This window comes from Physella acuta, unplaced genomic scaffold (genome assembly GCF_028476545.2).
Source record: "Physella acuta isolate Inbredline_101_S28 unplaced genomic scaffold, ASM2847654v3 ptg001328l, whole genome shotgun sequence".
Classification (NCBI taxonomy): Eukaryota; Metazoa; Mollusca; class Gastropoda; family Physidae; genus Physella; species Physella acuta.
This window is the reverse complement of record NW_026732843.1, coordinates 244,489-260,827: the sequence shown is the minus strand read 5'-3', so window position 1 is coordinate 260,827 and position 16,339 is coordinate 244,489. Positions and strand designations below refer to the sequence as shown.

General features: G+C 33.7%; 2 protein-coding genes and 1 long non-coding RNA gene across 8 annotated transcripts; 2 read left to right on the top strand and 1 right to left on the bottom strand.

Moving 5' to 3' along the window:
- The first annotated feature begins 191 nt into the window (after window positions 1–191).
- On the top strand, window positions 192–8,749 carry LOC131958459 (large ribosomal subunit protein uL2m). 4 transcript variants are annotated; one of them, XM_059323521.1, is made up of 5 exons: window positions 192–251; window positions 1,736–1,830; window positions 3,872–4,029; window positions 7,755–8,003; window positions 8,143–8,749. In XM_059323521.1, the coding sequence occupies exons 2-5, from the start codon at window positions 1,751–1,753 to the stop codon at window positions 8,556–8,558; spliced, it is 903 nt and encodes a 300-aa protein (XP_059179504.1). In that variant the 5' UTR covers window positions 192–251; window positions 1,736–1,750; the 3' UTR covers window positions 8,559–8,749. The 4 variants fall into 4 exon arrangements, with proteins under 4 accessions (XP_059179504.1, XP_059179503.1, XP_059179501.1 ...); XM_059323520.1 differs by having other exon boundaries at window positions 210–309; XM_059323518.1 differs by having other exon boundaries at window positions 210–381.
- Window positions 5,279–6,510, top strand: LOC131958460 (uncharacterized). Its single transcript, XR_009389238.1, has 2 exons — window positions 5,279–5,382; window positions 5,522–6,510. It is a non-coding gene; the product is annotated as an uncharacterized LOC131958460 (long non-coding RNA).
- Window positions 8,750–10,008: 1,259 nt separating the features above from the next.
- LOC131958471 (uncharacterized) lies at window positions 10,009–15,908 on the bottom strand. 3 transcript variants are annotated; one of them, XM_059323537.1, is made up of 3 exons: window positions 15,889–15,908; window positions 13,828–13,868; window positions 10,009–13,724 (listed from the first exon to the last, which is right to left on the bottom strand). In XM_059323537.1, the coding sequence occupies exons 2-3, from the start codon at window positions 13,850–13,852 to the stop codon at window positions 11,011–11,013; spliced, it is 2,739 nt and encodes a 912-aa protein (XP_059179520.1). In that variant the 5' UTR covers window positions 13,853–13,868; window positions 15,889–15,908; the 3' UTR covers window positions 10,009–11,010. The 3 variants fall into 3 exon arrangements, with proteins under 3 accessions (XP_059179520.1, XP_059179521.1, XP_059179519.1); XM_059323538.1 differs by having other exon boundaries at window positions 15,893–15,908; XM_059323536.1 differs by lacking the exon at window positions 15,889–15,908 and having other exon boundaries at window positions 13,828–14,027.
- Window positions 15,909–16,339: the final 431 nt, after the last annotated feature.

Genomic DNA, 16,339 nt, shown 5'->3' with positions numbered 1-16,339 from the left:
AGGTCTATATAAATCAACATATTAAAAACTGCGTTGTACTATATGAAAAAAATTGACAAGATCTAGACCTTTTAGAAAAATCCTTAAATATAGCATAGAATTGTTATTTGACCATAGCATAAAAGTAAATTTAAAAAAAAAAATTAGCCTAAGTAAAGGTACTAATCTATATATATCAACCTGCAACTCTGGCAACACATTAACCCCATTTATCTGGTCATTATAATGGCGATAACCTTAGCAAAACAAATGTAAAAATGTGGTGGTTTTGATTTTTAGACAAGATCTAGTTTAGATCTGATCCAAAAGGTTTACATTACATTCACTCATGAAATTATCGCCTGAATGTAGATTCTGGATCTAAACATCAGTGTAAAATCTGTAAAGAAATATTTCTAGTAGGCCTATTAATTAATAATTACTATTAATTAATAATTAATTAGGCCTACTAACTAATTACTAATTATTTAATAATATTTATTATTTAGGGGCAACAGTAGTAGTAGTACAGTACAGTTACTGAGTTTGTTCTAGAATCTAGCTATAGCTAGGCCAACTCACTGAGTTACGGTAGTTTGAAAAGTTTAAAAGTAAACTTGAAATACCATCATGAGTGTGAATGTGATGAATTGCCCGATTTGGTTTTAGAAAATTGCCGGGGTCACTGCCTCATCACGTCCCGCTTGTAAAACAAATCGCTTCTTTTTTAGGTGGGTGTTAAATGACTGTTAAACAGCTACATTACTGATAGTCAGTGATAGTAGCCTTTTTATTAGGCCTATACATTTACCACAAGAACTGCCGATTTAATGTATATTGAAAATTCTACATTTAAGGGCTGTAGGCATAGGCCTATGCATTTTTTTAATTATCAAATTGAAGTATTTGGTTTAATCCGCTTGTGGACGTCCACATTTTGACCCGAAACTTAGTCACACTACTGCAGAGGTACAGGTGCAGTTTGACAATTGAATTAAGTAGTACCCCTGACCTGACCTATTGTGATTCAATTACTTTGCCTTGCATTGTATCTAAAATATGTAATGGTATACGACTATTTAATTTTCCCATAAATATTCTCAGTTACATTCAATAGGCTTAAAATACAACACACAATATATTTAACTATTTGTCACTCATATATCAAAATTAAACTTACCAATTTCTGCACACTTGTGTCCCAATGAAACGGATTTAATACAAAATATGTTGGTAGTTGATAGTTATCCGCACTTTACGTCACTGGAATATGATTCAAATTTTGTCTGTATTTAACATGTATTTCGGTCAAGGCTAGTGATCAGTCTTATTTCATTTGGTTTCTTTCATTTCTTTGCGAAATATGTTGGTAATGCCACATGTTTATCCATTGTACACTCCCGTAATTTCCAGTCACATAGACCCAATTGTTCATCTTATTAGGATAGCAACTAGCATCGTCTCTTATCTTGAACGTTCTGCCTTAATGCATGTGGGTGATGCTGCGGCCATTGACTTCAATCTTTGATAGTTGTCTAGAGAGAAGCTATTTTGGGATATAATGATTTGTATGTTTGTTAGCCTTATAGTTTGTCGACCTTATATCCAGTCAGTGTTTTTAGTGTCAGCCTTTTGTACTATACCCTGATTTGCTAGAACTAGAATCTAGATTTAGTATACTTATACACTTTTTTAAGATGACACTTTCACCCAATAACCTTTGTTAAATTGTTTTTTCTAATGCAATCCTTTTCAGATTCTGCCTGTAACTATGAACAGCTTAAGCCAAAGGCTGTGTCGATTGGCTGTTAGTCAGCTGCAGCTATGTGGAATGCAACAACACTCTGTTAGGTGATATTATAATCAGGGATGTGACTTTTCCGAATTTTAGCGGAAATCCGATTTTTCCGTTTCAGTTGCGATTTTCCTCCGCTGATTTAATTTTCGCCGAATTTTTCCGCCGACTTTCAATTTTTGTCGATTTTTTACGAAATTTTAAAAAATTAGGAAAAAAAAACGGAAATATCTTCTACGGAGAGGGCCAACATGCTCATTCCACTTATTCGTATTTAAATTGACAACTACTGTACTATACTTAAGTCAAGCGGACACTCGAATATGCGCATTTCTTTTCGATTGGTCGATTGCGCTAGGTCTGACAGTGCTAGATCAAGATTAAATGTAGATTAAGATTCGGAATTTCTGCGGACTTTCGAATTTTTCAAAGCACACTTTTTTAGTCCAAATTTTCCTCTATTTTCAGTCTACTATTTATCAAAAACACGGGGGAAAGGTAATCTAAAATAATGCAGTTATTCAAATGAAACTGACATCTCTTAAGCCTGGTTATCTAGCTATCGATATAGCCTGATTTACCTATCGGTATTTTAACCCGCCTAAATCTAGAGTTTCTCTCTGATTCTATTTTATTTCGCAATCTCAAATTAATATTGAAATCCTTGCAAAAGGACTAGACTAACCCGCCCCACCTCGTAGCAACGGTGGCTCTTGTGACCTCACCTTGACCGAAGTACGTGTTCGGTACTGCTTGTGGGGAAAAAATGACGTCACAGTCAATTTCAAATAGCTGTTCCTGCAATACGTATGCTTTATGCTTCGTAGGCCTACAGATTTTTAAAAAATACTAAACTCAACGTGACTACGATCGTGTCTTGTTTGTGGAAGAAAAAATACGTTCAGAGGTCTTCCATAAATAACGTCACAATCGTAAGATAGTGTAACGTCATATTTTTGTATTTTAAAAAAGTAATGTTAGAAACAACTGCATTTTAGCCGCTATAAGAAAACTGTTGTAAAGCATTGTAATAGAGATCGAGTAAAATACCCTTTGTTGGTCGACCTCAGTAAATATTTTAGAAAAAAAAATCGATGTTTAAAAAAAAATCAAATTAATTTCGAGGGGGGGGGGGGGGGAGCATTTGATGGCTGAGGTGTGACGTCATTATAGGGGGGGGGTCTGGCTTTTGTAGGAGAGAGGGGAGGTAAATATCGTCAAAAAACGTGGATGACCCCTAACAATTTACAGCTATTCCAAAAAAAACATAAATATCGATTTGGCTATCAAAATGATTAACTTTGGTTCACACGTCAGACCCTAATTTTAGCTAACCTGGTCCATTTCATTTTTCCATCTCATGAACCTAAAACTTTCAAATTGTAACTAATCTTAATCAAGGGTCTTTACAGTTGAAGACAAATATTTTTACCAATCCAATCTTTAAAAGAATATAGAGATCTAAGGCATTAGGCCCCCTATTTAAAATTGAAAACAGGAGTACATCTAGAATGTACACTAGATTAGTACAGTTTAAATTAGCTTAATGGTAAAAAAAAACTTAATTGCTACTTTTGTTCCATTGTAATTTTTAAAAAGTTGTTTATAAGGTAAACATTAAATTGCTATTAGACAAGACTTTCAATGTTATTTTAGAGTAACATAAACTTCTTGTATTAAAAATATTAAATTCATTAAACAATTAATTAGTACAGTAACAGTATGAAGCTGCTTAACTGCGGTATGAAGCTGCTCAACCGCGATAAAAAGTAGATAAAACAAATTGAGTTATTATCCGAAGAAAATTTCCTAATTTTTTTTCCTGGTCTGGTCACATCCCTGTATAATTTATTATTCATATCAAAAATATTTCAAAGGCCTACTTGCTGATATCAAATACTAATTTCTTTACAAGTTTTCAGTTGGTTTGAGTTTTGTTTTTTGACACACCTCACTATTAAGAGGTGGTAACTTTTAGGCATCTCGAGTCTAAACGCCTTTTTAGTTTATAAGGAAAAATGTTTCTGTGCCACACCACCTCTTATATTTGTTTAAAACTTCCTTTATTAAAAAAAAGGATTTTGCTTTATTTCTCAGAGAGCTACATCAGTCTGTTAATTGCTTAAAAAACTTTCACTCCCGACTGCCGGAAAATACCAAAATTGGACGTCACAGATTTGAAGCGAAAGTTGATTTATCAAAGTATACGTTAAAACCACTTAAAGTGGCCAAAACAGGAGGAAGAGGGCCTGATGGTAAGTTTTTTTTTTTTACTTTATATTATTAGGTATTCTAAATGAGCCGAAAAATTTAAGCCGGTTTTAAAATTATTTGGTCGCGTTGCGGCATCGCGCGGCGGTCCGACCCCATAACACATACGCAATTAGAAACCACTGATTTAGAAAGAAGAATGGTAGCTCTTTAAGATGGTACAACTTTACCAGCTGTATAATATAATTAAATGCTAAAAATGCTCAATTTAAAATTTTAAAATGATTTTTTTCCATGAAAAAATAATTTTACAGCCGCCAAAGTTATATATTCCGAAAGGGCATCCAATTTGCCATAAAACTGTTACGATTTAATGAACACTCCATGTATTGGGTCGGACCGCAGTAAATGAAACCAATGTATACAAATCGCGACGACCCGCATCTAAATTTCGCCGGCTTGAGTTAAGATTTTGTTGAATTCCGGAACACCCGACCTCGGTTCAGAGCAAGATTTTGTGTTTATTCGTTGATTACAGTGGATTTAAAAACACGTGCAGGTAAGTTGAATGCACATTATATTACTAGCTATATTCTATTTATTTATGATTAACTGCTGCTTTAATACATTTGAATATTAGTGTCCGCTTATCGGTAATTGCTCCACGCTTAAAAAAAAATTTTCCAAAAAATTATCTAGCCTTTTTTAAAAGTCAGTTGTATTTAATTTATGGTCACTGAAATAAAAAAGGAATGCACAATTAAATCAAAAAGATGTTTAAAAGGATGATAGAATTTAATTTGTTTTAGTAAATTATGTTACTTAATAACATCGGCCGATTAAACTATCAATATTTTGTCGATATTTCAAGCCGATTGTCCGCCATGTTTTTTTATACTTTCTCGTAGTGTTGGGTTCAACTATTATATTACCGCAGCGGTTAACAGCATACTTTCAATTTATTGTAGCATTGTTTTTTTTTTCTTTCCTAGTTTAATAGTTAACTATTCTATATATGTGCAGTAGTTACATTAAATTTTAGAATATTACGATCTTTTACATTTTTTATCTCTAGATTTATTGTAAAGACGACTTAAAATAAAATGTAGCCCCCCTTCCATAATAGTTTAGTCCAAAGTTGTTTCTAGATTTAGTCTAGATCTAGTTAGATTCACTATTGCTTTCATGTTAATATTTATATCTAGTAGTAGAACTATCTATAGTGCTTACATTTAATATCTAAAAAGCATTGAGCAGCCTTACTTTTAATATTATTATTATTCTATTTACAGAGCATAAAAGAAAGGGGAAACTCATTGGCCTACCAAAAATTTTGTATTGTTGTGAAAGCAACAACAGGACTCCTGAATACTTTTGAAGGAAACCATATGTCAAATGTTAGTATTGTATGCACTTTGCTTATTATTTATAATAATGTAATGTTACATGATTGATATCTAAGTTGGTATAAAGATATACAGGCCTGCTATATAAGTCAGTATATTTGAAATGCTAATTAATTGTTTTTATTCACAGACATTTTCTATACTCTGGACCAATGGAAGGATCCCTTACTAGATTCCATAATTTGATCTGTAACCTTGAAGAAGACAAACTCAACCAGGATATTGACTATTAATTACAATGCTACCCAACCTCATAGAGAACTTTCCCTATCAGGATATTGACCTGTCTTTTTGAACCTGCTCTAAGATTTCTGATAATTGTATAAGTTAGGACCTAGACATTTCCAGAAGTTGACTTTGATCAATAACTAACTAGAAGAAATAAATATACTAGTAACAAGTAAATTTATGCTAAACAAGTCATGATTAGGAACCAGAGTAACAAAACTAGATGAACATCACAACTCTATTAGGGTAATTTAAAAAGAATTTCAGTTTATTAATTAGTTATCTTACTTCGTCAGTTTTTAAAACGCATGGAATTTCTTCTTATTATAGGATATAAGTAAAGTAGTAGTATAGTTATTTAGTTTTTTATAACAAAGTAATGCTAACATGTTTCCTACACAATTTATATTACTTTCTTAAAAGTAAGAACACTTTTTGCAAGATGTTAGGTATTGAAAATTCTTGATTTTGGGCGTTAAGGAAGGATGCCTTGTATTGTTTTGCAGAATGATTATTTTATGTCTCTGTGTTTATTATATATTAAGAACATCATGTGCTTTAAGTTGGTGTAAAATTTATTAAGATACCTTACTTAAATATTTTTTAATAATTTTTTGAAAAAGGATGAAATTTCTAATTTTTATAAACTGACCTTGCTGAATCTGGTCTCGCTAATTATTTTCTTTATTAATTCTTTACCTGCTTATTTTATATTAACATGGTTTGAATTTCCTTTCTTAGAACATTTATATTATTAATGTGGCTTAATTAGTTGATTTTCTATGATTTTTTAAAAATGACTGTAAATTAACTTTTTGTCTCCCTTTTCGTACTTCGGTAAAATTGTGCTTTGGCTCATTTTTATGTGAATAAATTTTCTATTTATATCTGTCTGACTACCATGAAAAAAATTGGGTTTGCTATTTGTATTACTGGCTGTGTGTGCAAGAAATTTGAGAGTTCTAACTTAGTTATTGTAGAAGTTAGTAGGGGTCTCAAATAGACCCTTTACTGTTCAAAAAGCGAACGCATTTTTTTGAGTTTTAAAAAATTCATAACTTTTTTAAAAATGGACATACATCAATAAATTTGGTGTTTCTGTTCTGATGAAAACAGTCTCTATCAGGTGGAAGTGTTAAATTTTATTCAATTTCATTATAAAAATTTCATTTTGAATACCTAATATTATACAGAGTATAGCACAATTATAGCAGAAGTACTGTATAATCATGCAAAAGATCAAAATTGAGATTTCAACAAATCTGGACATTTTCACCTCCCTGAGTCTGAAAAACCCATTTTTGCAATCCTGTTTTTGTGTATGTGAATACTGTAACTTGAGAACTGTTTTACTTAAGTGGACCAAATTTCATATATATGTGTTAGATCCTGATTGTAGCTTTCTATCACCTTTTGAGCAGTTTCCACCTCAATGTTTGAGCAGTTTTCGGTAATCAGAAATGGTACTTACTCTTTTCCCAGTTTCTCAAGTACTGATAACTTAGAGTACTGTTTAGTTTTAGTTAGCTGAAGGAAATTTCACATGCAAGTATAAGATTGCATAAGAGACAGGTTTCTGTTAACTTTTGATTAATTTTCATTAAATGAAAGTGGTATTGTACTCTGTTTTCATGGAAACATGTACCTTTTCAGTAAGGAATATTAAATTGGAAATATAAATATAAGATTCCATAGTTAATTTTATTCAAATTTAGAGTGACTTCTGATATCCATAAGTGGTAGTCACTCAATTTCTGGTTTCTAAAATAATGTTATATACATATTCGAACTTATACATATGCTTCTGTCAACTTTTGAGTGATTTCCAGTATTTTAAATTATTTCCAATTACTCAAAAACTTTTAGAATTTGATAATTTTATATAATACTCACATAAAGCAGCATATGCTAAAAACTTGTTGCTTCTATTTTCTCAAAAAATGAGTGGCTTACATCACAGACTTAACATTTCTATTGCCCTTTTTCACATGAGTTGATATTCCCATCCCAACCCTCACTGTTATATAAGAATATATGACAAAGTTAAGTGAGCTCACTCCCACTTTTTTGTTAAAAGCCTTTCAATTTTTTGAAATAAGCGATGAATTATCTAAATTAAATTGCTTGTCTTTTAGGAAGAATTTGGGTTCACAGAGTTGGAGGTGGTGACAAACTGGTGTACAGAATGATAGATAATAAAAGAATTGGACCAAAAGATGGTGAACCATTTGCTGAAAGAGTCAATACTATAATGAAAGATCCTTGTCGCTCTGCTCATATTGCTGTTGTTGCTGGGGGTAATAGCAAACGCTATATCATTGCTCCAGAAGGTGTGAAAGAAGGGGATATTATCAGAACATATGGCAAACTCACAAGCATGCCAGGTAAATGCAGTCTTTTTATTTTAGATTAACAAGATTTTTATTTTGTTTCAATACCAATATCTTTAAATTTAAACATGTCTTTTTGCTCTAGCTTTAGTCAAATTACTGTACTAAACTCTAGTACACTTGTATTTAACAGTTCGGGCATCTGTTGGTGATTCTCATCCTATTGGCTCTCTACCATTGGGCTCTATCGTCCACAATATTGAAAAGTTTCCTGGAGGTGGTGGAGTTGTTGCTTTATCTGCTGGAACTGCTGGTGCTTTTGTCCGTAAAATTGGTGATAGGTGTGTGGTGCGCATGCCTTCAAAAAGAGAATTAGTAATATCTGAGAAATGTATGGTCACAGTAGGACGTGTGTCTAACCCTGATCATAAGAAAAATAGCAAAATGAGAAAGGCCGGAGAGAACAGGTGGCGTGGTAAACGACCAAAGAGTGGTTGGTGGCAAAGAAAAACTGGTTACCATGGCAGGAAAATTCGTCCTATTAAACCACCTGTCATAGTTTCTGGGCGTCCTCGTCGAAGACGTGAGGTTTTTAGATTAATTGTTTAAAACATCATTTTCTATATAAATTAAAGCTCATAGTTACCATTTCAGCACTGCTATATTAGCAGAAAGTGTATTTGTGAACTGTTTCTTGGTTAACACATTTATAAGAGAAACAAGCAGTGAATGGAGTGAATGAACTTAATAACCTGAATTCATTATACTATAACACCTACAAATAAATGGTTCTTGCTTTATTTAATTTCTATTGTTAATTTTCTATTAGCCATCTTTTTCTAATAAACTTTTTTGAACAGGGGTCATCCAATTAAGGAGCTCCTAAAAATCTCATATTTTTTAAATGACAAAAAAAAAATCTGCTGGAACCTTGAAATAGCAAAAAAAAGGTCCAGAAATTTTAAAATATAAATGATCTCAACATGTTGAAATAAAGTTTAAGGATAACCATTTGGAGTATTTATTTTGCTTTCAACCTTAGAATTCATGCACAGTCGATCCAATATCTACTAGCATTTTTGCTTCTGATTATTAACTGCTGTTAACACATTTAACTATCCAGGTGACAAAATTTGTTTCCCTAACAGTTATTTTAAAATTGTGTTAACTAGGCATTGTAGTATCAAAATATACAGGGGAGCAAAACAGGACAAGCACGCCAAGATACATTTAATATATCCCATCTTTTGTTATTATAGTGTATTATTTGCAACACAGGCCTATTTCCACTGCAATTTTTCAGATGATTATCAGGATTCACTTTAAAACTAGTGGTTGCCCTGATTTTAATGCTAATAATACTACAAAACTCAAGTTTTTTTTCTTCAACCAATTTGGCAGCCTTTTAAAAAATATCCTGAATGAAATGTTTTTCCCTCCTAAATACACATGGATATTCCTGAAATATGTTTTCAACTTTTTTTAGATCCATAAACCTTTAAAAACCACCATGATAGAAAAGACTACACTAAAGCATTTATTAAAACTAAACTGTACATATTTTCTGCCATGGATTGTTTACTGCATAGTATAACTGACTAAAAAGCATTATAATATTAAACTAATGAGAAAAAAAAAGCATGAGCAAGTTTATTTATTTATTTCCTTTTAAAAGCAAACATGCTCCAATACACATTCAAAGGTATATCTAGAAATACATAGCAAAATTTTACCTGAGAACTTTTTAATTACCAAACATAGAAAATATTGGAGGACTTAATGTTTTACATGCAATAATCTAATATACATATTATAAACATTCAACTTGGAAAAGTTGACAAAAAGAAATCCAAAACAGGTGTAAACAGCCTATTTTGACACCATTAAAAAAATTATGAAAATTACAACAACAAAAAAGTGATAAAAGATATTGCAGTTTTAACCTCAAGTACAATAAATAGAAACCACTTCTCAAATCAAGTAAGATGATTTGATGACATAACTTAAAATGTTAAAGTACACAATTTTTTTTACAGTATTTACAGCTACATGCCATTTTATAGGATATTATACATTCTCAGAAGAGGGTAAAACTACTGAATTGCTTTTTTAATAAGGCAGAAAATTCAGGTATTATTTAGCTGTTAACTACAGAATCATTTACAGTAAGTTTTGTAATATACTGATAAGACTGGCTGGATTAAAATAATGTTGCAAATGCCACAAATATAATTTAACAATATAATACTATATAACTATAAAAAATATTTTAATACAGTAGGCAGAATAGCAGTTTAAACCCACTAATTTAATTAGTCTAACTTAAATTGCTAAAAATTAATATATTATGTTTGATAAAACTTAATATATTAAGTTTTATGTGCAGATAATGTTCAATACATCTGACTCATCCGACACCATAAGGGAAAGTATAGTCTGGTCAGCACTATAAACACTCGCCATTCCCTGATTAGAATCAGCTACACATAGTACATTATTTTTAAGCTCATTCAGAATTTAATCTTGGCAGTTCACAAATAACAAATGGAGAATTAGTTTCATAAATTTTAGAAATTGAGTTTAACTAAAGTTACACATTTTGTGAAGAAATATTCCATTAAAATTAAATAATAAATTTGAGTTCTTCAGTAACTAAACAAAGCATAAATCATCTCATCATCTTTTCCTGATCATGCCCCAGACACATGAGGCAAATGAAGTGGAGTTTCAGAGGGCTCGGCATATGAAGGGATAGAATGGTCAGCACTATACCCACTGCCTTTGCTTTCCCTGAGATACCTATCAGAGCCAGGTGGACTCAAGGACGTCAAACTGACTTGAACCTGAATTCGAACTCAAGACTCTCGGGTTAGCAGTCTAGCTCTCTACCACAAGGTCACGCCATCCCATAAAGCATAAATGGTCAACTGTATAATGTTGTAAAAATGTACAAATTTAAATTACATCAGCAACATGAAGCACATAATACTAATTTATGTCATTCATTAACTTTTTCCCTGATTTATTGAAAATGATCAAGTAACATTGGTGGCAGCTGTCTCTAACTTAAGCCCTGGTGTGAAAAAGTTTCTCCATTGGCTTGTTGTCCATTTTTCTGTTGGCTGACATTTTTCTCACAGTCACTCTTAAGCTTTGAAGTTTTAATGCAAAACTCTTTGACGAGGACATTGCGAAATATACCCAAGCTTGCAAGCTTTTTGTTTTTCTTTTCACAGTCATACTTGTAGCACTGGTACAGCCTGTTAATGTCTTTGAACTCATTCCCAAGTCTGCTATTGTTGCTGCTGCGATGGGGGCGCATACCTGTCAGGTAGATGATAAGTTCACGGATGCTCTGGAGCGTTTCTTCTGTGGTTTTGTTCACTGGCTTGTGTTTGCCCCTCATGTCAACAATCGCATCAGGACCTTTTCTGCTTTTCTCTAAAGCAGTGGCTATGGTGCTTTCACTGATGTGTAGTGTTGCTTTAAAAAAATCTTTGCACACTCTTTCTTCTTTACCATCGATGTTGAATGTATATTTTCTTGAAAATGTGCGTCGACCTGTCATTTTTCTTTTAGGAGTGTATGTCTCTACATATTTGGTCAAAAATTCAATTTTTGTTTTATATGTATCTAAACTCCAGTAGTATTTGTTGAGACTCTGTCTTTGGTCCTCTGTTATCCTCTCTGTGCATTTGAATTTACATTTGGAGCAGTTGACTTCTTTCACTAGTTTAGCTTCTACAGGTTTTCCCCGAACTGAAGTGTAAGCTTCCCCTTTGAACCTCAACCTCTTCCTAACATTCCGACCCCAAGCATCCTCATTTCGTATCCTCTTCTTCGGGTCACCACTTCCTTTAGTGTCTTTTGGTTTCTTTGCACTAATGCTCCTGTCTTTTCTAGGCTTGTGTGTTTCTGAACAAAGCTTAGAATTGGACTTAGAAGCAGCTAGCTGAGGTTCTGGAGCTGTGGGTGATACACTGAAGTTGAACAAGGACGATGATGCTGCTGGTTGGTTGAGATAAGAGTGGCCTGGGTACGCTGAGATCATACCTTGATCAGTTGAGCTTACATTGGTACCTGGTCTATCAGAGTCCCACATGAAAGGCAACATATTATTAACATGTAATCTGTTGTGAATGGAAGATGTAGAGACACCTTGACTAATAGAATGATTGTACACAGACTTCATGTTACTGCAAGCTGTATTATACTGCTGGGACTGCTGAAGATGTGATGGTAAAAATTGGTGCTGATTAGTTGTAGAATGTGGTAAATATAAATTGCCCATTCTATTATCTGGAAAAGAATCAACAGATGCAGGAATCTGCTGATTAACCTTGAAAGATTTTGGAAGTGGGTCAAGGTCAACAAGTGGTGGTGTGTTTGTGGCGGGTAAAGAGTTGCTCTCACATGGAGAAGATTCGTTTTCTGAAATTGAACTTTGGGCTGAATCATCACCTAACATAAAATGATTGCCCTCATGTTTTTTTGGTGTTTTTGCCCTCCGCTTGGGATTGTGGGCTAAAATGTTCTCAGGTGGCAAAACAACAGGAGAATCTGTTTTATCTTTGTGCATCTCAGTGAACACCTTTCTATAGACCGAAATGCTGGCTGGCTTGATGCCATCTCCCTCACATTCACTTTGATAGTTTTTGTACAACCTTTTCACATTCCTCATATCATCATTAGGAGATCGAGTGAATTCCCCATGGAGTCCTATCTGTGCTAAAATATGTTCCCTAATTAACCTCACTGTTGTCTGTGGAGTTTTGTTACTTGGGGTTTGTTTGCCTCGCATGTCTGCTATTGCTTCAGGCCCCTTGCGTTTTTTGCTCATGTAAGTCACTATAGTGCTCTCACTAATATCAAAGGTGGTCACAAAAAATTCTTTGCACACTCGTTCCTCTTTTCCGTTATTTTTTAACATGTATCTTCTGGAATATGCACGGCGTCCACTAACAGGCCTTAGGGGAGTAAATTCATGGACACAACTGGATATAAAATTAACCTTTTCTTTGAAAGTATCCAAACTCCAATATTCTTTGAATAAAATTTCCCTTTCTTCCTCTGAGACCCTGGAAGGGCAGTTAAACTTACATTTGGAACAATCCACTGGCTTAACACATCTAGCTGGTACTACTTTGCCTTGAACTGACACATAACTCTCTCCTCTAGCCCGAGCTTTTTTACGAACATTTCTAGCCCATTTTTCTTCGTCCCGTGTTCTTTTTTTATTATTTGTTTCAGATTCTTTAGGCTGATTTTTCTTTTTTTTAGGAGTCTTAGAATTTTTCTTGCTAGCTATTTTTGAGTTTGGTTGGCTTTGCTCAACCGAAAAGGTGGGAATATCATTGGCACTGTTAGATTGGCTTCCACTAGTTGTCCCCCTTATATGGGCTTCCTTGATAGGACTTCTACCTACAGAGTTAATACTTTCAGGGCCAGATTGTAAGTTTCTATTCTCCAAATCCCTTTTGAAATGTTGATCCTCATGCTGCTGACTTGTATGATGAAGATTTAAATCTGGCCTAGATTTTATTTTGGACCATGCACTTTGGTGCCAATGATTTCTGTTAATGCTTTCTGGCACATAGTGTGGATTTCCTGTTTCACCATTGTAATGAAAAAACACATATGGTGGAGCTGTTGGAATAAATGTATTTTTATTGGTTTCTCTGTGTAGATATTCTCTATTTGTTGGCATGTAGCTTTGTAAGTCTAAAGAAGGGGGCTGAAAGCTTTCATTGTAGTTACTCCAAATATTGTTTTGGGCTGAAAAATAAAAGCAAACAACCTTTATTTGATCATCTGCTACAGACATTTAATACTAATGCTTTTAAAAATACACAAGTATAAAAATAATCTGTAAACATACCATAGTTGTACATATTGCCATCCATTACTTAATCCTTTGACCTGTAAAAGTAAATTAAAAAGAGAAGGCTCTTAATAGAATACTTATGAGATTTTGGACAAAATGACAGATAACCCATCTGCAACCTTGGGTAGAATATTAAGTTTTAAAACAAACAACATTAAATGATTAATTATATCATGAATTATTAGCATTTTTAAAATACATTTATTGCACTTTGCACATACAATCCTTTTTATTACTTTATAAGTTTTTACTTCGTACTTAGGCATTATGATTGTTAGTTAGCTAAAAAAAAAAAGATCACATGCTGTTTTATAATTTTAGAATCATTGATGAAGTATGAAACTATTATTACTACAATTAGGCCTAATAATTAAAACATTTTTTTTTAATAAGGCCTAAGTAGTATCACTAACTATTAAACTAATCTATAACTAACAGTAACAGAACATTTGAACAGTCTCTAAAATCAAAATCTAACGTCTAACACTCTCTAAATCTTAACTAATATTCTAGTAAATAGGCCAGGGGTCTCCAAACATTTCAGTCCGAGGGGGCCAGTTTCTTCCAGGCATGTCTTTGATTTTTTTGGGCGAAGATCCTCAGCCATCACCAACAAACGTTTTTTTCCGTGGACATAAAGATCTCCGCTGGCCGGATAAGAGGACCTCGCTGGCCGCATCCGCTCGGGGCTTAGTTTGGAGACCCCTGAACTAGGCTAACAGATCTAGATCTAGTTATTAAATCAAGAAATCTAGCTAACAGCCTATAGAATACTATAGAACACTAGCTTGCCCATCCCAGCGCATTATCGGGGTCTCAGAAGAAAGTGACGCCTAGTCACATGATAGCCTGGGGCAAATCACACCCTGCTGGGGCGTGGGTGGACGTGCTTGATTCAATTTAGTGAACGCCTATAATACTATTTCTTATCCATATTCTATCGCCTCTTTAAAATGAACATATGCGCCATAGTCCTCACTGTAAAGCCCGGGAACCAAACAGCACATTGCGGCGTGCGGCAGTGGACATGCCTGGTTCGATTTAGTGAGCAACTATAGTAACTCATTGTATCCATTCATTGTATCCATAGCCTATCACACTCTTTAAAATAAACGTGGCCATTATGCTCATGGGAAAGCCCGGGGCGCCTAATCACACACTGTTGGGGCACTGGAGGATGCATCTGTTTCAATAAAGTCAACGATTATTTTTTGTTCATCATGTCTCTAGAGTATAGACTTTTTTTAAAATGAACAAAGGTGCCATAGTGCTTACAGGGGAGCCCGGGCTCTTAAGCCACGCAATTACACTGGCGCTGGAAGCTATGTCAGCAGTTTTTGCCCTGAATATAGTATTACCCCTTACCCACTAAGCAGGCAGCCCAAGTAACAAATACCAAGTGCTAAAATAGCCGCTCTGGAACTCTGGGCGCCAAACCGTGTATTGACAAAAATCGCACCCTCCTGGACAACGCCCTTCATAAATTTAAATTTTTTTTTTCTGCAGAAACCTTCTCAGGAGTATTGTCATAACATAAACTCACCAAATTTTTGGCACTCGGATGAACTGTATTAAACCACATCCGACTTTTGTTATTTACCATATAAAGAGAAAAATCGAATCACGCCCTGCAGCGGCATCACCCCTGCAAATTTGAATTTTTTTCTCTCACAGAAACCTCCCCTGGCACTGTATGTATAGTTTGTATACTCAACAGACTAGTCTACTATACATTATTATACAATTATAATTATAGGCCTAATAATAATAATATTTAGATCTAGTTTTAGATCTAGAATCTAATTTAATAAATTTAGGCCTTAGTTATTAAATATAGTTAGGCCTATTATTTTTATTTTTATTAACTTTTAAAAATGCAGATCTAGAATTCTAGATCTAGAATCTAAATAGTAGTTCTAGATTAGTGATTAGATTATCTTGAATTTAACAAGTTTTGTAGGCTATCGGCTATACAAATAAAATCTTAGAAGTAAAAGTAGTTAGATCTAGAAGAAGCAGGTCATTCATATCCACTCTAGATCTAGAAGAATCTACCTACTGCATCCGAGAATCTAATAGATCTAGAATCCAGCTCTTTTATTTGTTGGGCGAAACTAGATAGACTAGGCCTATTTTGTTTTGAACAAATATTTTAAACTGCTAGATCTAGATCAAGTATTTGTTTTTAGTTGGAGTTGAACTCTATACCAGAACAAGATCTTGATCTAGATATCTAGATCTAGACTAAATCTACTCATCTAGAGTGTACTAAATCGATAAAAAAAATTCGAACGCAACTAACACTAAGTAACTTAGATCTCTGATCTAGCCCTAGGCTAGGCATACAAATTCTAGATTACTAAGATTAAAGATTAGGCTGCCTTTTAAAACTTTTTTTTAGTGCTTACTCTTCTTACTAAGTTACTTACTAGATTCTACTTAGTTAACTTATAACTAAGTTAAAGTTAGTACTCTTACATTCATAATTTGTGAATTCGACAGAACC